The 13,084-nt window shown below is 40.9% G+C and overlaps 1 protein-coding gene across 2 annotated transcripts in view; it reads right to left on the bottom strand.

The window, feature by feature from the left end:
• Window positions 1-13,084, bottom strand: part of HSD17B4 (hydroxysteroid 17-beta dehydrogenase 4) — an 82,401-nt gene that overhangs the window by 48,155 nt on the left and 21,162 nt on the right. For both annotated transcript variants that reach the window (XM_084833935.1, XM_084833936.1), the window contains exons 5-11: window positions 12,780-12,801; window positions 12,623-12,669; window positions 12,424-12,508; window positions 10,185-10,372; window positions 7,162-7,253; window positions 5,498-5,522; window positions 5,048-5,176 (exon numbers count right to left, since the gene is read on the bottom strand). In XM_084833935.1, the coding sequence (XP_084690061.1) occupies window positions 5,048-5,176; window positions 5,498-5,522; window positions 7,162-7,253; window positions 10,185-10,372; window positions 12,424-12,508; window positions 12,623-12,669; window positions 12,780-12,801 (588 nt within the window). The remainder of the gene's footprint in view (window positions 1-5,047; window positions 5,177-5,497; window positions 5,523-7,161; window positions 7,254-10,184; window positions 10,373-12,423; window positions 12,509-12,622; window positions 12,670-12,779; window positions 12,802-13,084) is intronic.

The raw sequence follows: 13,084 nt of genomic DNA, 5'->3' as shown, positions 1-13,084 counted from the left end.
TTGTACAGGAGTACAAACAACTTGTTATTAGCAGCGACAGCACAAGATATCCTGCTACATGGGGCAGGAAGATGTGTACTCCAACCCCCTCCCCCACCCCCCAATGAGAGATAAGGTGGGCACCTCTCCAGAGAGGCCACCTGCCTGATCTCTCATCTGGGGAATTCTCCCAGAGCACGAGATCAGGCAGGCATCCTCTCTGGAGAGGTGCATCGGCCACTTCGTGGCTCTCCAGAAAGGTAGGTTGCTTGCCTGCCCGATCTATCGTTCCAGAGATGCTCCCAGAGTGAGAGATCAGGTGGGCAGGCAGGTGTGTAGCCTCTCCAGATAACTCACCTGCCCAATCTCTTGCTCTGAGCCCTCTCTCAAAGCAAGAGATTAGGCGGACAGCCTCTCTGGAGAACCCGCCCACCTGATCTCTTGCTTTGCAAGTGGGCTTAGAGCAAGAGGTTGGGGGGAGGTAGCTGCTCCTGCAAGGCGCCCTGCTTGCTGCTCTCCCACTGTGGCATTTGCTGTAGCAGGCAAGCAGGGCCAGTACTCACAGGAGCTCTCCCAGCAGGCTGGGGGGTGATGTGCCGCCTCTCCGGATCCTCCACCTGAGCAAGGGATTCACCCTGCCTCATGGGAGGGCCAGCCCAGGCTATTCATTATAATTATAAACTGAAAATTCTGTAACTTTCATTAAAACCCAGTACCTTATAGTTGGGATTGCAAAAACTGCCTGCCACCTATCTTTCACAGTCTCTTCCTTCTGAAAATGAGATGCTCTGATGTCACGGAACAGCTTAGAATGAAAATGTTAAGTCCCGACTAAGAAGAGTCAGCAATGGAATGCTGAAAGTTAGGGCAGCTCAAAGGGAGAGAAACACGTATATTTTCCGCAGAGCAACGGAGAGATATGGAGGTTGGGAGACTGAAAGGTTGAAGTCCAATGACAAAAGAGCTAAAGGCAAAGTAGGAAAAAAGAAAAAGTGTCCCCATTTTCTGAAATATGTTGACACCACCACAATTTGATTTCCAAGTGTAGAACGAGCTGTTGAATACCTGGCTTAGTGCTTGTACAAGAGTATAGTAAAAGTAACCTAGTAACGTTTCTTTAAGGCACAAACACATACAACTGTTTCTCAAGATGAAACTACACCTTACTTTAATCAAGTAGTTTTCCTCTTGACTGCAAGGTTGTTTTCCACAACTTGCCAGTGTCCCCCCACTCACCCCCTGATCTGGATCAGGACCTTAAAATGGGGGGGGAGGGCCTTAACCTTTTGCCCCCAGCTGTGGTTCCAGTCTGGATTGGGGCCCTCTGCCTGTAATTTGCATTGCCAAAAACGGTCCTGTTTGTTTCAGTGGGAGCTTTGCTGGAGATTTCATTAAAAAATGTCTGGTATACAATTCTGTTCTCCCCGTCTTGCAAGTATTTTTTTTGCTACGTATTAATTTTCACAAGGAAGACAAATAAGAAAAAAATAATAAAAGGGCTGCTACAGCACTGTGTATTGACCTCCTGCTGCCTAGCATAGGAAACTACATTCCCACGACAAGCATTAGATTTACAATGTTATTTTAGCAACTGAGTAGACTGAGTCATTCATGTTATGCAAGGGCACACTTTCAGTGTCTCAACCAAGACACTAAGCAAACTGGATTACATGAACTGTCTGAAATTTAAGTGCCTTGCGGTAGTTATCAACCTGACAAGTAAAAATAACCAAACCTTACACACTATGTTAGAAATGTCGCAGTGAGCACATCTAAATAAAGTATTAGTTCATTAGGTAAAGTTATTAAAAATCAGCCCTGCTTTCAAGCTATGAAAATCACCAAGGCTGCAATCCTATACACCCTTACTTGGGACTAAGTCCTATTGAAATCACCGGGGTTAGTTCTCTGTAGACATATACAGGACACAGCTTGAGCATCCTTGAATAAGTTACTCTCTCAACCTTCCTCAAAGAACTGTTGAGGAGCTAAAGCACCATAATCTCTTGAAAGACGGGCAAGATTACAAGTGACAGAACTAAGCATATCACAAGGCAGGTGGGTTACCAGGGAGAGGGCCTTCTCAGTGGTGGTATCCCAGAGGAGCCAGCCTTTCAGTGCCAGGCAAACACCTTTCTATTTTCATAGGCCTTTTAGACTTAATTTTAGCCATGCTTATTGTTTTTATCTGGCTTTTAAGATCTTGCTGCCTTTTAGCCCTTGTGTCTGTTATCTTAGTTCAAAGCAGAAGAAATGTTTTATTTTACATATTTCTTCAATGCAAGCCGCACTGGTAATTTTTATGTAAGGGTGGTATAAAAGTAACTGTAATAAATACATAAACATCTTCTAGTCAATGCAGCCAGTGTGTGTCAGCCTGCTCTGTAATTGAATACAATGGAGCTATGTGGTGCACTTTTGTTAGAATCTTCTCCCAGCAACCCCCAGCTATTTTAGTTCCTTGTGGGACATTTGCTTTTTGACTTTACAAAACTGCAGACTAACAGTGGGACTCCCCACTAGACAAAAACAGTTGGCATTTAGAGAAGAGACTGGCATACTTTGTTTAGCCAGTGCTCTGGAAATTGCTCTCCAGAAGTTTATCTCTTGCCATCCTGCTGAAAAATTCCTCCAGCTCCATGCAGGATTATGTTTTGCTGTACAGCAATCAATTATCTGTTACATTTGTATTCCACCTTAATGCAAGAGCCTTCTAACATAACACTGGAGGCATTCAAGATGAGGCTGGACAGCCATCTGTCAGGGATGCTCTGACTTGGATTCCTGCATTGAGCAGGGGGTTGGACTCGATGGTCTTGTAGGCCCCTTCCAACCCTACTATTCTATGATTCTATGAACACTAGATCAGGCCGAGAGAGAGAAGTAGTAGCTTGCCAGGTCCATCAAGTGAACTTCAGAGCAAGACAAGACTGAAACCTGAATTTCCCATGCACAAGGCAACACGCCATAATAAATCTGTGAGTCTTTAAGGTACCACAAAACTCTTTTTACTGGCCTCCAAGTGAACTTAAATTCAAATGGGGCATTGAGCATAAATTAATTCAGCATTAACTATGAGCTTCTTTAGCAGAGCTTTTTGGGCAAAGATGCTATAATTTTATGGCAAGAATACACCTAAACTGTCTAATTTTGTCTTTTCATTACTAAAGCTTAAGTCCAATTAGCAAAAGATCATTACAGAGGACGGAATCGGTTTTGAAAATGTTACGGCTCAAATTTCCGTGCCTTTTAACCTGGGGTAAATGAAAATTAGACTGCACACTCAGTCTAAATATCCACACACCATTATGCGCCACAGTTTACTGTTCTAATTCTAGGCTATCCTTGTAAATGATAGGTAAGTGCTTACACTAATTGGTATTTTTGTATAATTATATATGATAGTTTAGTATATAATAGCTTTTCACAGCATTAAATTACTTACATTAATGCTGGTAATAGTTTTTAATGAAATCTCCTGGGATAGCTTGAACTTACAGATATAAAGTAACATAGCTTTCAATTTTAATGCGAATACTCTAATTAGTTTTCCTTACTTAACAGTTCAGCGCCTTGAGGCATTAAGGAGAGGGGCACTTTTACCAACAGAAAGTTTCTAATGTTATTACACTGAAAAATTAAATGAATTCGTCTGTCAGATGTGTGCTGTGTTTTTCCTGCCTTTTTTGCTAATTTTCACAGATGAGAGATTAATCAAAGGCACTCCCATCCAAATCATGGCTATGCAAGAAGAACACAACTGGATTCCTGACCTAGCAAAAAAATGTAAGGACATAGCATGTTAACATTTTCAGCAAGCAAAATATAGAGTAGAATTAGCTATATTGCATATCAGATCTTGTGAATGGTGTTTATCTTATCAGAATGTTAAATACATGCTTACATTACATTGTATGGTCAATTAGCAACTATGTCCATACAAGAACAGGTAACATTCATCCTAACTAGGTAACAATGGCATGTGGCAGACATCATGGCTTTGCTAGGATGAAGGAGAGGAGGATGGCAAAATAGATTACCTAGCCTGCCTTCTTCCAGTTTAAGAAATCAATGCTTAGCAAAAGCTGGTATTTTGTCAGGGAATCGTATTGTTGACCTACAATCTGCATGGGTGAAGAGACATCCCCTTTCCATTCTAGTATACCTAACCTCCCTCTCCTCACCCTCACGGTAGCTAGCATGCATGCTAGTTTCATTTGTCAAGGCCATCCCAGTGGCACTGAGGTGTATGTACAAGGTGTTTTGAGGGCTGTGTGGCTGGAACTCCCAGAAGCTATGAGTCTTTCTACCATTAGTAGACAACAAGGCTAGCTTGCTCCCAACTCCCAGCACACACCCCACAATTAGGCATATGATAAGGCAAAGGACAAACCCAAAAATCTGAACTTGATCTGATAGGCCAGACAACTGCTTAAGGTGACTTCCAGCCACACTGTCAAAAATGCCCTGTACTGGAAACAGGTACACACAGTCCTTTGACAAATATATGATTCCTGATTCAGATAGAGCCAATGACCCATTAAGTCTTGTCCAACTATGATTCAGTGTTCTGTGCAATTTTTATATTAGGAGAAAAATCCCTTCTAAATATTCTATTTGCCTTCTGCTGCTCTAAATCCCTTGAGTCAAAAATATAGGCTCTGTAATGCAAGGGAGTCTGCTTACAATTTTAAACTACTACTTTGGATTGATAAAACCAATTATTTAGCCCCACCAATTTGTTCAGCAGACTCAACTGAGTTACTAAGAGTCCCACGGCCAGGCTATTGCTGTTCTTCAAGAAATAAACTTAAGAGCTAAGTTGCTACACTGTTGTTTAACCAGGCTAGGACTCCTGGGAAAGATAGTTAAATAGTCTTCCTTTGTACCCATTATTATAAGGACTAACACTACCAAAAGTGAAATATGATTCATGTACCATAATGTTCAGCGGATTATTTTTTAAACAGTATAACAGAAACAAGAATATTATTTCTTCAAACCTTCCCATGGAAAGAAAATCAAAGTAAGATTACAAAAAGTGTAGTGCACTTAAAATTGCCTATACCTTGGATAGTCCGGGGATGGTTGGCATTATCAAAGTCACAGATCTTTTCCCACTTATTTTGCACAGCCTCTGGCGTCATTGGATGGTTCTTCTGCCTAACAATGGCTCCCAGGGAACGTTCCCAGCGTACTAAACAAATAGCAATGAGGAGATATTAATCAATAGTTAAAATTAGTGGTTACTCAGAAACTGTAGGATCACTGGGTGCCACTGCACCCCGAAAGTGGTACTAAATTCACATTTACCAACTATAATGCTGCTAACGAGATCTAAATGGAGCTAAAGAAACAAATTAATTCCTTTTATAAACTTCAGTAAAATTATCGAGGTCCACTCGTGTTAATATGAAATGAGCTAAACCTACATTCTTTTTTATTACATTAGTATTGCATTTTGTGTCAAACTCAGGTTCTTTCTGAACTACTAAACCAGAAATACAAGAGGACTTACATTTTCCAATCCATCCAGCTCCCACCTGTGATATAAAATTTTAAAGGTCAATATAACTTCAAAAAGCAAGCGATAACTGAAAAAAATGGCATTGCTAACCATACTGGAGAAAGCAGTCTCTCTGACTTCAATAGGAATGACATGATGGCCCAGTTCCAATTATGGTATTTCAGCTTAATAAGCCAAGATACGCACAAATGTTTTTCCTGTATGCATAGCTCCTTCTTGCTCTTGCTCTTCCCTTCATGGCATGAACAAAGCAGGAAGTCTCTAATTAGCCATAGTTCCCATTTCATCTGATTCAGGAAATGATGGTTACCAGTTTCAGAACAAGCCAGGATGTTAACCCATGGTTTGAAGTTTAATATCCTAGTTTTCTCCAAACCATAGTTTCCATTTTTCTTGCCGCCTGGCTTTGTTTTTTCTCTCTTGAGTCAGTCAGCATTATGTGGGCACTGAGCATGCTCAGTCCTCATTCGGCTGTTTAGGGCCTCTTAGGATGATTTTCTAAAGATTTTATTGTACTTCTGCAACCCTTGTTCTCTTGAGTGGCTCTTGCCATCTTCACTACATAAGTGACAGCACTCTGAGAATTTAATTGGAATTAAAATATATGGTGTAGTATTGTGGTACCACTGGACAATGGATTATTTACATGCTGAGAGAGCAGGCCTACCTTTTGTATTAAAAATATTCCCCTAAGGATGAACTGAAGTTTAAAATGTGTCAGGATTCTTTCATAAATATTGTTTTGCACCCTTTTGGATTTTTTCCCTCCATACTTCCAATTTAATAGTCACATCAAGGAGCATGATGTGTTTGCCGATACAGAATTGGGAAATCTTATCAGAAGAGGGAACTGAAACCATCAGTTGTGCCTTGTCCAAAATGTAAAAATATTCCAGGAATGTTTGTATATTTAAGGGTGTACTCCTATGGCTGCTAGACAGCAGCTAGACGGCCATAGGATTTTTCGTTTCCTGGGAACCAACCTCGGAGCCAGCACTGTGAGGTCGATTCCCAGAAAACTGCCTCCTTGCCCCCTTCCCCTCTGCCTCGTAGGTGGCGTAGTTCGTCCCCGGCTCCACGCTCATAAGAGCAGCGTGGAGTGGGGGGAGAGGGGGTGTTCTGGAAGGCAGGGAGAGCGGAAGCGCCAGTACAATGCTTCCTATGTGCCATCCGGCCTCCACACCCCCACTCCAAGCTACTCCGGCTACACAGCCGAAACTGACCGTCTAGCTGCAAATGCAGGGCGGCCGGAGTGCAGAGGAGAAGATCCCCTCTGCTCTCCACCCACACTGCATTGAATAGTCAGTTGCCTCCGAGTTTGGAAGCATCCGACTATCCCCATAGGATTGCGCCCTAAATCCTTGTCGTCTCACCGAGATGAAAGAATCCAAGGACAGCACTGCAGTTTCCACCAATTTGCTTTCAATCAAGAAGCCCAACTTTTGATGGCTGAACATTTGCATTCAAGCCACTGTTGCATTCAACAAACTTAGCATGCAACAAAAAGCATTTTTAACTTTACCTGTCAGGCATGGACAAGTTATTGCATTTATTCGAGTTTTCCAAACACCCAAGTACACACCCACAAATGGGAAAAAGCATGTGCAGCTGCAACAGCATGCCAGTGTCAGGAAAGGAGAACCCAAAGCTATTACCTCAAACAGTCCACTATTTTCTTGACAACTTTCATGGCAAAGCCAAAGGACCAGAGGAGCCACATATTCTGGCTTGAAACCATCCAGCATATCTAGGTTAGATGGAGTTTAAAGTAACATACATAATAAATTCAAATATTGTACACTCTAAAGTAGACACCATATATTAAGAAATGAAATACCAAGTTTAAGTAATATAACTACACTTGCTCAAATTCATCCCTCGTCCTTCTCCTTCACTCCCTTTCCCAATGTCGGTTTTAGATTGTAACCTTCTCGGGATAAGTAACCTGTCTAGTGTTTTGCTTTTGAAACTCAAGGCTGTTATGCACCATATAAAGTAACAGCAATGTCCAAAAGCAGCCAACAAGGATTCTCTTCTAATTCACCCACGAAGATACAGTAGAAGCTGGGGCACCTGGGAAGAACATATGTGAAACAAACAGGGAGGAAGTGGCGAGACAACAGAAGCCATGAAGGATGGTTGCTGTAGAACAGGGGTAGGCAACACACATCCCACAAGGAGCCCCCTGGCCGTAAGTGTGCCCCCATCTCCGAATTTGCCACTTTAGAGACAATGGAAAAACAATTTCAGTGACAAATCACAATAGTGGCCTAAAAGGGCAATTCTAGCTTTAACGCCAATCAAAGTCTCTGGTGTAGTCAATAAATGTCCCCAACATAAATTTAAAGTCCTCTGATTTAGCTATGTCCATACTAACTTTAACCTGGTATGCAATTTTTCTCTTGCCATTCATGCACTTCCCAAAGAAAATCTCATTCTGGGCAGATAACACATACAAATATGGTCCAATATAGACAGACTAAATTCTAATTTCGGAAAGATGCATGCTACGAAACACTGAAATGCTAACGGAATCACTCAGAAAATTGCTGCTCATATAAAATATGCTAAAACTGCCCCTTGCATTAGAAACCACCCATGTGGCATTACCGAAGTCAAGAAAAAAGTCATCAGCCACAGGTTGGCAAGCCACACTCTGGAAAACATACACAGTACATTTCTGCCATGAGCTGGAGCACTTAACAGATTGTTGTCCACTCCTGCTATACACAACTAACTATTGGGTGAAATCCATTTGTTTTTCTGCTGACGGAACTGCTTCTGCCAGCAGAACTGGGAGGGGGATTGTTCTGCCTCTCCACTGCATGCCCTCAAAACTTGTTCTGGAAAGTTGGGGGACTCTTCGGAGCAGATTTTGGGGGGTAGGGGGAGGGCTGCAGGAGGGAGAAGTCATGTTGTGTGAGTGGACTTCTGCTTGCACAATGGTTTCTGCCCACTGACTATAATTTTAATGCAAAAATAACAAGATACATTAAAAGAATGTCCGAAGTGCAAGGAAAAAGATGACCAAGTAACAGTCCCTACTGCATATATTTAGGAGGGGAAAGGGAACTAGAATTTCAGAGACCAACTGAAATTTCACATGTTCCACAAAAGCTCATATTTCTTCCTAACATCAGAAGAAACGCCATAAACAGTAAGAAATCCATATCTAATTAAACACAGCACAAATGCAGCCTACAACAATTCTGGAGGGGAAACCTCCCATACAGTGTGTGCTGCATTATCTTCCCATTTAAAAACAGTTTACTCTACTTATGTCAAATATGAAAAGCGTTTACTGTTGTCTTCTAAAGCACCATGTACCTATTAAATTGGCACAGTTGGTTCATAAAAAGCACTTCATGCTACATTTGTATGGGTTCCTCCAAGACAGCTAAAAACTGTGAAGTACACACTTGCATAGGGTTAGTAAGTTAAAACTCTTTAATTTTAAAAAAGTAGGAAACAGATATTTGGATGCTTACAGTAGCCATCTGGCTGCACTGCTCATTTAAGAATTGGGCTCAAAATTCTTCAAGCAGTTTGGAAAAATATTTCTTTTATATCTTGCATCTGTGTTGGTGTTCCACTTTACTTTAAGTAGTCAAGAGTATTCAAGTGACACCACAAAGACCAATAGTGTCACTAAGTGACTAAATTGTTTGGATGTGACTCTTCGAAGCCACCTGAGGAACAACGTGATATAAGTGAGCCTATATCACAAGTTATATATCACGAGCCTATATCACAAATATCATGAGGTGAAACAGAGGTATCTCAACACCGCCAAAGGGAAGTGGTAGAACAGGAGGTACTATGAAAATAGCAACGTCAAGGAGCTCTGGTGGTCCTGTATGGAAGCTGTCAGGTACATCATTCACAGGTAAGAGGATCAAGAGAAATGAATCCAGGGACAGACAAAGGGCAGGCAATTTCTCATGCTTCTTTCATTGAACATGAGCCCAACTAATCCACAACATGCTCTGTGAAAGGAATATTTAGTAGCTCCTCCATTTGTTTTGATATAGTGTGCTTCTTTAAAAAAAAAAAAAGCCTCATCCACAACTCACTAAGGCAAGATGACTTTAAGTTACATGGATTTGTTCACTTTGAAAGCTATGGGCATCTAAAATCAGTTCAACTTCAAATTGCGTGCAGCATCAGATCAAAGGTTCATCTAGTCTAAAGCTCCATCTAGCTCAACACACTATTTCCAGTAGTGGCCAGTTTGATGCCCCAGGGAAATTTATCATCACTCTACGACGGAGACAGCCATCCTGCTAGTGTAAAGTTTGTTGCAATCAAAATTATATTGACAAGAGTCTTGAGGTTTTATTATTAAATTTTATAGCTAATAGCCATTGGTTGACCTATTCTCCATGAACTGTTCTAGATCTTTCTTTCTTTTTAAAGCTGTATTCACTAGAGATTAGCCCAACCAAATCACTTTTTAATATTTTAAGTTCTGTTTCCTAATAGCTCCTGCTATTTCAGCAAGATGTTGCTTCTTGCAGGAATGGGGGAAATCCTTGATCCTATATCATGTGGTTGTCTTTCAGTGATTTAATGACCAAATCCAAAGTTCAATCCAAAGCAGAAGAAAATTCAGAAGCAGAAAAGTATCACAGCAATTTAACTATACTAAATCTGCCAGTAATTTTAAAAAGTTGCTTACCTTGAGGCATAATGGTTTGCGTCAGCCTGGATCCTGCAGTGGGAGCAATTGTGTTACAATGGATGTTGTACTTCCTGCCTTCGACGGCAAGTGTGTTCGCAAGACCCAAAAGACCAAGTTTGGCAGCACTGTAGTTTGCCTGACCAAAGTTGCCATATATTCCAGCAGCTGAGGAAGTCATAATTATTCTTGAAAATAAAAGCAATGAATCCCTGTGTTAAAATTTCATAGCAACAAAAGCTGTGAAAGGTAATATGAGGAGAATACATCAGTAAAAGCAAGTTAATTGGATCCTATTATGTGCTGGCACATCCAGCTACAAGCACTAACCTTTTCATACAGTAGCAAAGTGATCTGCAAACTTACCTGATAAGAGATAAACTGGCTAGTTTAGTAAGGTCTAAGAGCCAATCAGTGACCAGGAAACAGAAAATACGTCATTCCAGATATACTGTCTTATTCTACCTTAGGGTGGATTCACACAAACTACTGCAGTAGCAGTGATAAAGGGATACACTTAGTATGTTACCATGACTGTTAACAGCAAGTACACGATAATCTTCCCTCTATGGACAGTTAATGTGCATGAAATGGTGACTACAATGACTTCGGCCACAATCCTATGAACACTGAGACCTGGTTTGCACATAACACTAACCCATGGTTTATTTAACCCATGGTTTGTTGGATTCTGGGTTGTCGTGAAGTGTGAACCCAGCTGCGCTAACAAACCATGGTTTGTTAGCCAAGAACAACCCAGAAATAGAACCCATGGGTTGTTGCTGGGTTGTGAACTCTGAGTTTTTTAAACCATGGGTTATCATTACGTGTGAACCCAGAAACAGGGGTTGTTCATGGGATGTTTTGCCAAGCTACAGAGATGGCAGGCAAGAGTGGTAAAAAAAAAACCCTCAAATACTCTACATGCCAGTACTACTGTGCTGCAAAGGCATTTAGGATACAAGGAGGGAGCATGCAAAGGAGGAAAGAAACAAACAATCAGGGATTGAGAAAAAAAACTATGGTTTGATTGTCTGCCAGACAACCCCTGGATAGGGCAACAATCCATGGGTTAACCATGGGTTAAATTAATCATGGATTAGCATTATGTGCAAACCAGGTCTAACATTGCAAACCTATGCATGTCTACTCAAAAGGAAGCCCCACTGAGTTCAATGGAATGTACTCCCAGGTAAGCATGTATAGGATTGCAGCCTTAATGGAGGAGTAAGTTCCACTGAAGTCCGAGCAACTTTACCTCCAAATAAACATGTTTAGAATTGTGCTGTTGGTTCTGTTAAAATAGTCCTTGTTGCCCTGGAGAGCATGGAAAAATTCAACACTCAAATTACTAGAGCACAAAATAGTTAACAAAAGAATACTGAAGTCATCATAAATTAATGCTAAATAAATAAAGCCATCTGAAAATGGAAAAAAAATATGCCAAATATTTTAACTCCTCATGCACATAGCAGAGTTTTTCTTAAAAATCCATATCCAATTTAATTGTGACTGACTGTGAACAATGTGGCATAACATGCAAAACTTCTTTTTCTGAAAGCACAATGAAGGAGGATATGGAAAATGGGATATGGATGTTTTGGCTTTGGGGCTAGCAGAGAAGCCCCTTTTAGTGAAAGCCAGCACTAATCTATGGTTGGAGCTTGCCTGGGCTACTGGAAAACACAGGAATGATATAATTCAGCCAGGTTTGGGACTTTTTGAGGCATGTTTAGAGATTGTTTTAAACAGCCTTTTGATAGTATAGCCTGAAGATTGTATGACACTGTAGTAGTCAAGGGACTGAGCTACAAATTAGGAAGTCCCAGGATCAAATCTTTCCTCTGCTATAAACTCACTAGGTAGCCTTAAGCAAGCCACTCTCTCCCAGCCTTAGTCTCCCACCCTTACCATCTGCAATATGGATGATAAGAATACCTTACAGGGCTGTTGTAAGAATTTCAATTAGATAATGATGTGAAGCACTTTGAATACTTAAAAGTGCTATGAAATAATAACAGGTTGGAACCAGGATCTGCCTTCTGACAGTAGAAGGGACCTTCTGCAACAAGAAGGGCTCTGCTCACGGAAGGTCCCTCAACCTCCTCCCATCCACGCCATACACACCACAGCTTGTCCCATTCAGCAGGGTCAGTATAGTACTTCTCCTCTTACTAATCTTGACACAGCCTTGGATCCATCTACAGTACACTCAGTGAGCAACCAAATCCAGAATTACCTTCCGAAATTCTGATTTTTCATATGGTTCCATGCAGCTCGGGTGACCAGGAAGGACCCCTTCAAATGCACCTTGTGAATTATATCTAGAAAGAATTCAAGCAGTTCAATACGTGCATATCTTGAAGGAGTACAAGTATATAGAAATGCAATATAGCTATTTCTATAAAACAACAGCCTTTGCTACTTAATCAACTCACCCCAGTCTTCATCGCTGATCCTAGGGAATGAACGGTCCCTCAGTATCCTACATGGAAGGAAATTCAGTCATAAATTCAGTCATCATGAATTCAGTCATAAGGGTCATAACATAATGGAATGGAAGGGTGGGGGGAATCTACATTCAGATTTACTTACCCAGCATTATTGATCAGAATATCTGTAAAAGAAATACAGACAAAATATTAAGATGTATTACTGTAGATGTAGATGCATCTTAAAATATTAAGATGCATCTACTCAATTCCTAGGTCTAATATGTATGATAATGTATGTTTCCTACTATGTTATGGGCATTTAATTTAATATCTGTTTACTATGACACTACTACATTTAATCTGATAAATCCAGAGAGAAAACTTACATCAACAATACAAAATGCTTGCACTTCTGCGGTATGCAAAGCTTGGAAACACTGGATACTCACCCCCAGGTAAAACACC

The sequence above is a fragment of the Heloderma suspectum genome, chromosome 2 (genome assembly GCF_057233095.1).
Source record: "Heloderma suspectum isolate Gila_16-S chromosome 2, 16-S_ref, whole genome shotgun sequence".
In the NCBI taxonomy this organism is placed as follows: domain Eukaryota; kingdom Metazoa; phylum Chordata; class Lepidosauria; order Squamata; family Helodermatidae; genus Heloderma; species Heloderma suspectum.
This window is presented reverse-complemented; position numbering and strand designations above follow the sequence as displayed.